Source organism: Capsicum annuum, chromosome 7, assembly GCF_002878395.1.
Source record: "Capsicum annuum cultivar UCD-10X-F1 chromosome 7, UCD10Xv1.1, whole genome shotgun sequence".
In the NCBI taxonomy this organism is placed as follows: domain Eukaryota; kingdom Viridiplantae; phylum Streptophyta; class Magnoliopsida; order Solanales; family Solanaceae; genus Capsicum; species Capsicum annuum.
In genome coordinates, this window is record NC_061117.1 from 211847718 (window position 1) to 211857951 (window position 10234).

Here is a 10234-nt window from a genome sequence, read left to right on the forward strand (position 1 = left end):
GTGCATCATGCGGAGTAGCCCTGATTCGGAGACTTAGAGTGAGCTCCTAGCGTTCGGAATATTACTTATCTCTCTCCTATGTATTAGACTAGTCTTTAAGTTATATTCAGAGGTAAGTTGTATCAGTGTATTTCTCCTTGATATATCACTTTTGTAATCTTATTATGTTAGCTCTTGTATTGTTAACGCCAGGTTTTGGGATTCTTCTATGTATTGATCTTTATTTCATATATTCCGCATTCTTTTCCCTATGTTATTGAGCAGTCCGTTACTAGCTGCTCCGGACTATGGGTTGGCTTGCCTACTGGTGGATTATGGTAGGCGTCATCATGACCTAAAAAGTTGGGCCGCGACAAGACTATTGACTAGAGATGTCGATGGGACAATTAACAAGGGCAGCTCAATATGTTGGTGGTCTATAGCTGAACCACTATAAGAGTTTTAAAACTTCCAAAAAAATAAAAGAGAAAAAACACACTCAAAAACACATGCATGTACACATAAGAGAATTAGTGTTTAACAAGAACACAGTACCCGTTATGAGGCCAACTGGATAACTAATATATTTCCCTCACAAAGAGGCAAACATTGCATTAGCACTTCAATTAAGGCATGATCAGTTGTTCAATAAAGAGAACTCTAAACTTTCTCTGTGGACTTTTTTCAATAGCATATCAGAATATAGCTTACTGAACACTAAAACACACGTTCCACGTTCACATGGTACATTGCTGATCCACCTCCATAATATTATACTTACCGCATATGTGATTCGAGGAGCCTCTACATGGTTGTAACTTGAGGCTCAAAAAACTAATGCAGAAGTCACAAAACATTACATTTCATGAATTCTAATCTCATGAACCACAAAAGGTTGTGCTAGAATTGGAAATGTAACAATATTTAACATTATCCAACCATAAATTGGTTCTTTCAAAGACAAAAACTCATAAGCTTATTGTTTACCTTGGTCCTGATAAAACTGAAGGAGATTTTAAACTGATAGTGGCTTCCCTCTGTTGATTTCCTGCCCCAGCCTTAGGTACATTTCTGAAATTATAATCTAAGTTGGTTTGAACAGTCACCAAACCTTCTAGTGCCTTAACAACCAATGACATGGAAGGTCTCTTGGTGAAATCGCCTTGTAGACACCATACAGCGAGGCTCATCATTTCTGTCACTGCCTCTCTGTGGAGCTGCATATCCTCATTTTTGTCCACCATATCTATGAGCTTCTCTTGTTCCGCTTTTCTCCTAAAAACACTTAGCAAATGGTAATCTTCTTCATCAGTTTGGGACCAATCCAAATTCTTTCGTCCACAGAGAATTTCCAAGAGAACAATTCCAAAAGCATACACATCAACTTTCTCAGTGATTACTGAGCTCAACCATTCAGGGGCTAAATACCCGGGTGTTCCTCTCATTCGAGTCACAATTTTGCTTTTGTCTTTTTCAATAAGTTTTGACAACCCAAAATCAGATATCTTAGCATTGAAATTTTGGTCTAGAAGGATGTTTTGTGGTTTGATGTCTAAATGAATTATCTTTTGGCTGCAATCCTCATGTAGATAAGCTAACCCTTTCGCAATATCTAATATTATCCTTTGTCTTGTATGCCATGGAAGTCCATTTTCTTGATCTTCATGTGTAATCCACCTATCCAAAGATCCATTTACCATGTACTCATAGATTAGAAGCCTGTGGCTTTTTTCGGTGCAAAACCCAATGAGTTTTACCAGATTGATATGGTGAATGCCGCCGATAGTCTTTACTTCTGTTAAGAATGAATCCTTTACTTGACCTAGACCATGCAGATGCTTCACAGCTACTTTGGTGCCACTACTTAATGTTCCTTCATAAACAGAGCCAAATCCTCCTTCCCCAAGCTTTCTGCAGAAATCTTCTGTAATTATTTTCAAGTCACTGTAAGAGAATCGAGTTAGGATTCCCGGTAAGAGTGGTTCCAGATCCAGAGAATCTACAACCTTGCGGGACCCTATCCTCCTTTTAGAAAGAACATAGTAAGTTGTGAGAATCAAAATTATCCCTAGCAAAGCAGCAAAAGTTGATCCTATTATCCTTGGGGAAATGACAGGTGACTTTGAGGGATTCTGTACCTTAAGAAATACTGTAGTGTCTACTTCATACTCGTTGTCTACAAGGGAGAAGACTTCATTCAGCAACAAACAGCTCCCTCTTCGATTGCCATTCTGATAATATCTGAAAATAGCAGCTTTGCAGGAGCAATTACTCAGACAGGCCTTTTGGCAATCTTCCAACTTTTTCCCCTCAAGCCAAAATATGCTTGATCTTAGTTCATGATTGAACTGAAATGCAAAATATGTGGTGTTCTTGAACTCTTTGAGACTATGATACTGCGAAGAGTCACAAGAAATGGGCGTCTTCTCTGTACATCCGATATCTGGTTTCCTATCATTAAATGGACCGAAGAAGTTACCTTCAGCTGGACAACTACATTGCCCATCATTTGTACAAATGCTGTACCTTCCACACACCATTGGGTACCCACAGTTTCCCCAATATGCCGTCAAAACATCATATTCCTCTTCCCAATCAAGGTTGCCCCATTGGTATACCCGTAAATGTCCATCAGACCCAAGCTTTATGAACTGAGCTGCTGGTCTAGGAGGGTTTTGTAAAGCAGTAAGTGTTTGACCATCAAAACTAAAATAAGTACTATCTGGATAACTTGAAACATAGTAAAACTGAGGTGGATCAGAATCAATGTAAGTGGCCCAGCTTCCATTGAGAATAGTTAAAGCAAGCAAACCTTGACTCGGATTAGTTTCTGAAACGCTTGCTATAAGCTTCCGTCCAGAAACCAAACTCTGTCCAGGGAGCAAAGAGTCCGTTGGATGATCGAAGGATTGCCAAATTGTGCGGTTTGTCTTATCAAGGAGCACGAGATTCCCCATTTCAGTCAAGTTTAAGCCTGAAACAGATTGGCCATTAGTATTAGTGGACCAAATAAGAGCGCCGTCAGAGTCTTCCAAGACTAAGTTTCCATATTGGCCGAGTTGCAAGGTTGCATTGGTTTTCACTGGATGGTTTCTGTTAGCAGACCAAACTAACTGCTTGGCGTCTATATTACCAGTGGTGGAGCTGTTGTAGAATACTAAGGAAACACCAAGAAAGCATTCTGTGGCATCATAATTGCAAGAGAAGCCGAAGAGGAATCGTGGGTTGCCATTTCCTTCCAGGATAGGTGTCAGGATGTCAGTGGTGAAACTAACTCTAAGAGACGGCCTGTTGATCCACAAAGTAGGAACTCCAGCAATGGAATTCCGAATACCGGCATTTAGATTCCCTGAAGAATAACAAAAGAGGAGATGAATGAAGAAGAGGATTGGAAAATATTGTTTCTGTTCTGAAATCATTGCTTTCTTAACCAAGGCAAAGCTAATCAATAATTTTGGTTCATAAACGAGTTTTATTTTAGCTTTGGTTTCTCTTTTTGCCATATGCTGTCATTTTCCAAACTTGTGTTGACTTCTAAGTTGTAACACTCATTGCACTAACTTGCTACGGTGGATCTCTATTCTAATTTGATCAGTTTACATTTTAACCATTGAACTCATTATACTTTAGAAATTATGGATTCGATTGAACTTCATTCTAAAAGTCTTCAATGTGTTATTACTTTGCAAACGTCTGTTCCTGGAACACTCATTTCATTCACAACGAATTGGTAGAGATCATTCTCACTGTTTTCTCTTCCCCCTCGTGCTTTTAAAATTCAAGGATTTCATAAAGATTTTTGCTTCTTCCTATTTGCTGTTAATATCTCATAGTTTCCTTGATCTTCTTATAAAAAAAATTTCCTTTTCGACATAATGCTTTAATGCTTCACAATCTCGAAATATTACTGACTGCAAATTGTGAACTACTATAAACTATTCAACTCCATCGGAATGCAATCTGATCAATTGTCGTGCTGCATATGTAGTTTCAGGATGGCAGCTTTTCTCCCTGAAGGATTGGTGTCACCGTCGAACCACCACAGAAGTCAACAGGGCCGTTCCACAAAGTGGAAAGTATAGCAGTAGGAATTCAATAGCACTTATGGACGGTAAGGGATCTGGGTCTGTTCGAATAAGGGAAACGAGGAGAAGGCATTAGGGGTTGGGTAAAAGGAACTGAGTCGGGTTCAAACATAGGGCAGGCTAAAAGCAATTGAGATGATTAAAAAATAAGTGGGATAGATAAAATGACTCGGATTGTTACTTGGACGACATGTACCCAAACCAGTATTTAAACGGGAAATGTGGGCCAGTTAGTGGTAAGTAGCACTAATGGGCCAAATTTATCAGGCGTTGTTATAAATATGCACAACTTTTAATGATACTGTTGAGTCATTTATGATATTTTGATTAGATATTTGAGCTTTTTCCTTTAATAAATTAATGTATAGAATTGTCCTTTTGCACCTATAGAGATCCCCTTGAAATTTTATTACGTAAAAGAGGAGTTTTTCTAATGATAGGAAACAAGATTAATGTGTCCACTTTATGTTAATATTTCCCACAAAATCAGCCACTTGGTTGGTCTTATACAGTTGGACGCCCTCAATTTTGACTTCTTTCCCCATAAATATATGAATAGTGACTTTTTTATCTCCATCTTCCCTCTTTTTCAATCTTTGCCTAGTCAATAAAAAGAGGGGCATAACAAAAAAAACAACTTCATTATGCTATCATTTTCCAAGTTAATTTCACCCTTTGGGAACTTTCCTCATTAACTGTGAGTCTTCCATTAAGGAGCTTTCCCAAATTTCAACTCAATAATTACTATACTGACTTACAATCAGGTAGATCTTATCTTCGCATTGGTTAACTGGGAAGTGGGAATTGGAAAGCATTTTCTTTTTACATGACGCGTTAATGAATGGCAAAATAGGGTATAATTGAATCCTGTATCTCGAAAATAATCAGAACTCTGAAAAACCAAGCATGCTCAGTAATGAGTTTAACAAGTGAAGCCTGCAATATGATTTAACTGATTAATTACTATTAGTTTTAAGAGTTTAATTGGATAATAACCATTCAACTGCTAAATCCTCAAACTTTATCAGTTGGTATTCCTCTTTTCTTTTCTGTGTGTGTATGTGGTGAAGAAGTGATATTTCCACCGATGGGAACCTTTTGACCATTTCCAAGTTCCATTTCAATTATTCTTCCAGTAATATAATGTTTCTTGAAATGCTATAATTGTCGAGAAAATTTGGCTATTAAGCCTCTTCAAGTTTCCAATTAACAAAATGGTCTACTTCTATTTTCTCATCTATCGGATTAATAATCGATCTGTCCATATATAGGTCGGATCGATAATTGATTCGATCGATCTGTTCATATATAGGTTGAATCGATAATTGATTAATCGAATCGATAATCGATCTATCTATATATCCGTGGGATAGATAATAAATCTATCTAAAAAAATTATCATTTTCCTAAAAAAAAAAAAAAAAACTTATAATCTAAAAAGAATCCCCGGTATGATTATAAAACTATACTTTGAAAAAGCGTTTGATAGGTTAGAATGGTCATACATAAAAAGAACCCTACACAACTTAAAAATCCCAAGCATACTTACCAATCGTATTACGGCATGTATTTCGTCTAGTGAGACCTCGATGTTAATAAGTGGGGACCGCATGAGATTCTTCAAACCCAGCTGTGGACTCTGACAAAGAGACCCCCTATCCCACATATATATTCATCTTATATATGGAAATGCTATCCAGAACTATTGAACAAAGCAGTAGCTAGGGACGATGGTACCCAATAAAAATTTCCCCAAGTGGCCCCTATATCTCCCCATTTGTTTTTTGCTGGCGACTTAGCCCTGATGGCCAAAGTATACAAAGCAAATTGTCATATTGACATCATTAGGGAGATCCTGAATCAATTTTGTATGGACTCTGGCCAATCCCTTAATATCAAGAAATCAAAAATAACTTTTTCCAACAATCGCACTGGAACTAATATGGATTTATCCATATTAGTTGCTACACATAAACAAGGGGAAAACTTTTGGGAAGTACTTAGGCTTCCCTATCTTCACCAAAAAAAAAAACCCACCAATAAAGACTATCAATAATACATAGTAGATAATCTACAAAACAAATTGACGTGCTGGAAAACTAGGTTCCTAAATATAACAGGGCGCCCAATCCTAGTAAATCCATCCTTAATAACATTCCAATCATGTAATGCAAACCATACAATTAGCTGAACACATCACGAATAACATCAATAAAATCCAGCGCAGCTTCATGTGGAGATCAATAGTAAGCCCAAGAGGAAAATCCACCTCTTAAACTGGAAAACAGTAACTCTAAATAAACACATTGGTAGACTAAGCCTTCAAGACGCCAAAGACAGAAACATAGCGCTACTAACTAAACTAGCGTGGAGATGTTGTGATAATCAAGACATATAGTGGGTCGCTATGCTTATTAAGAAATATACTAATGAGATAACACATTTCCCAGTATAAACATGACCAAGACATGCAGTAGAACCTGGAAATACATAGTAAGGGGCTGGAATATATGCTCCAAACAACCTTTTCTGGCACTAGGCAACGGTAAATCTATCTCCTTTTGGAATGATAGATGTATACCAAACAAAGGGAATCTCCGCGCTCTTATCCAATGATCCCTACCAAAAAGTGAAGACATAAAAACAGTTGCAAACATTACGGGCTATGGTATATGAAAATTAGAAACGTTACCTTTTGTGTTGCCCAATGACATTTTAAAATTCAAGGAATCTACCTAACCAACTTTCCCACTTTAATAGACAAACCATCACGGCTAAAAGTTATACTATAATTACTTTTACTTTTCGTGAAAGTAAAATATAATACTTTTTCGTATTTGACAAACCTTTTTCTTAGAGGAAAGGTTTTGGATTTCTAGAAGATTCCTCTTCTCATACCACAATCAATGTAGTCATCTAAGAGTCTGATTTAGCGGAAGATTTCTCCCAATAGGTTTAATATTTTTTTAATATTAAGGCCGATTGGACAAATCATATAATAATATTATGTTTTTAGTATTGTTTTCTTTGTCGTCTAATTTATCGTCTCAAGGTTTGCAAACTATAAGCTTGCGCATGACGCCCTCTCTATTTCGAACCCAACAAGTGGTATCAGAGCCTACAGTTCAAACATACAGTGGTTTGATAAAACGAGGTTGAAGACAAGTCCAAGGCGACTCTAATTAATTTGCAATCAATTAGACGATGATGAAGATTTTTGTCCAACTATATGTGGAGAACAAATTTCAACCATATTTTCAACATTTGCTACATCTTAAAAATAAAAACAAAATATTAATTTTTAATCATGATATTTTAGACTTTATTTTTAACCATGTCAAGAAACAGTTATAAAGATTATATCAAGAACGAAGTTTCTGCATGTGATGTGAAGAAGACGGATCAAGTGAAGAAAATCAAGCTAAAAAGGGGAGATATGTTAGGATTTTTGCCCTGATTTTCTTACAAAATTTAAGTTTTATTTTTCTTAGAAGGAAAATAAAAGTAATACCATAATTACTTTTACTTTCTTTAAAAAAAATAAAATACTTTTTCATATTTGACAAACATCTTTTTTAGAGGAAGTTTTGGATCTAGAAGATGCCTCTTCTCATACCATAATCAATGTAGTGATCAAAGAGTTTGGTTTAGGGGGAGATTTCTCCCAATAGATTTAATATTTTTTTAAGAGTTTTAGAAGCTTCTTTCTATCAAAAAAGGTAATTCTAATAATGGTAAAAAATCAGGTAAAGTCAAATCCTAACTAATCTCCCATTGATCTGAATTTTCTAGTAAAATTAATCTCTAAGAAAGAATAAACCTAATAAAAATCTAAAAGAAAAGAGACCTTTTCCTACGAGGAGAGACCTTTTTCACTAAGAAATCCTTTTCGAAGTAAACACAATTATAGTAAAATCCAAGTAAGATAAGAAATTCAGGACAAATCCTAACACTCTACTGGATCTGCATATTGGCTGATCAAAAATCAACAATACTCAGTTCTTAGTTATGATAATCACTTCTGCTGGATATGGAAGACAAGCTACCCCAACAAGATTAAGTACATCCTATGGTTATGCAGACATAACAGTCTTCCAACTTGCAACTACCTAAGCTCAATAGGAATTGACATTAGCCCTATGTGCTATAATTGTGGTAAACCAGAAACCATAGAGAACATATTCATAAACTATAAAAAAATTAATGTGTATTGGAGAAAATTGGGTTTGGAAAACATAATAACAACTATAAAAACAGCTCCAGGCCATTGGCTGGACCTCCTTTATAAAAAATCCCAACATAAATTTATAAACTCAATCGAACTACAAAAAATTCTACCGTTTTACCTAAGGAATGTTTGGATCACTAAAAATGAAAATTACCACAACAAAGCAAATAATAGCATACCTACTAAACTACCACATACTAGGGAAATAGAGTATTTAACTTTGTCTGACAAAGCAAGACAAAAATCGATAACTTTTTTGTTAAGAATGGTAATATTAGTCTTAATATCCATAGGTATACTACAACGTGTAGTGCCCCTTCAAAAAGTGTTACAGTTACAACCTTTATATCTATCACCTATTCCTATACATAATCTAAAACATCAAATATGTCTTCTACCTAAACTATTAGATCCCGTTTACATCAAAAGTAAAAAAAGCAAAGTTAAACAATTCATTTGAAAATCTTATAGATTATTCTTCTTCTTTTAAAAAAAAACTCTTCTTCCATTCTTTTCATATGGTCCACCAGATGCAAAAAGGGATAATCTTTCATCTCTCTTCCTTCTGTGTTACATTTCCCACCTTGTTTAGCAGTTGAGTAGTTCTTTAGTGCTCCTTGATTTTATCCATCTGATCTTACTCAAGCTAATGAACATTTTTTGCAATTGATCTGCCCAATTACAATGTAATAAGAGATGGTTTATTGTCTTTACTTGTTCTTAACATAAAAAGCATCCAAAGAACAACTGAAACCCCCTCCTGTTCATATTCTCATGAGGCAAACCTATTTCTTTGGCTAGACACCAAATGAAACAGTTTACTTTACAAGGGATCTTAGTCTTCCAAATAATTTTACATGGCATATCCTTTTCTTGGAATTCTAATATATTGAGGTCCTTGTATGCTGAGTTGACAATGAATTTCACAGATTTGTCCTTCTGCAATTCTAATCTGAGCTGAGTTGACAATGAATTTCTCAATTTTTTCTTCTACTATTCTAATATTAGCCAGTATAATCTGCCAAGGTTACATAAAAGGAAGAAATAGTTTCTATTTCCAAATCATTCAAAAACCTTCTGAAATGCAGATTTCAAGATTGTTGAGTCCTCATTTCAGCAACAGTAGCCTGCTGAGTTTCGCAAAGTGAATAAAGATGAGGATACAGTCTACACAACGGATTATTGCCACCCATTTTTCATTCCATAAGGAAATCATCCATCCATTCCAAATCTTGAATTTGATTCTGGGCTACATAAGTGGCCATAGATTCCTGATTGACCTTCATACACTTGTTTATATCCAGGGTAGTCTCAATAAAATTAGTGGTGTAAATTCAAACTTAGATATGTAAATATACATATACAAATAATATTATAATAATTTAAAGTTATTTTTTATTGTTGTATATTAATTATTTTTGGTGTAATATTTTTAAAAAATACATAACATTTAACTTCACATATAATATAATTATTAATAGAAGAAAGATTCATTTTAGTCAATAAAATATTATCCATTTGTTTGCAATACATTAACATGGATGTTGTTGTTAAAACATTATTTATTAATATGAAATTTGAGTTATTTAATTTGAAGTTCTAAAATTTTCCTAGTAAAAATTAGGTAGCTCTTTCTTTCTATATTTTTTAAGATAATGTTTTAAATTTATTTCACAATCTTCATTGCTATTTCAAGTAAAATTGAAATCATAAAATTTACTATTAATTTTTTTGAGGCCTCAAAGTTTTTAGGCCTAAAGCAAAAGCTTACTAGCCTTTCCTTGAGCCACCTTTGTTCATATGTTGTTGTAAACATGTTTGTCATCCACAGATCCTCCATACAGTATTTAGCACTCCATGACATGCCTTCATCACTTGTTAATTACCATAACCATTTCATCATCAAGCTTTCATGATTTGAGTCGAGACCCTAGCCGCGATA

At 35.0% G+C, this 10234-nt stretch overlaps 1 protein-coding gene across 1 annotated transcript; it reads right to left on the bottom strand.

Moving 5' to 3' along the window:
* Positions 1-734: 734 nt before the first annotated feature.
* Positions 735-4292, bottom strand: LOC107852808 (G-type lectin S-receptor-like serine/threonine-protein kinase SD2-5). Its single transcript, XM_016697850.2, has one exon. It carries the CDS (start codon positions 3480-3482, stop codon positions 963-965), a length of 2520 nt encoding a protein of 839 aa, XP_016553336.2. The 5' UTR covers positions 3483-4292; the 3' UTR covers positions 735-962.
* Positions 4293-10234: the final 5942 nt, after the last annotated feature.

Excerpts from the sequence above, each read along its gene's own strand:
- LOC107852808 (XM_016697850.2), bottom strand. The coding sequence starts at position 3,482 with ATGGCAAAAAGAGAAACCAAAGCTAAAATAAAACTCGTTTATGAACCA.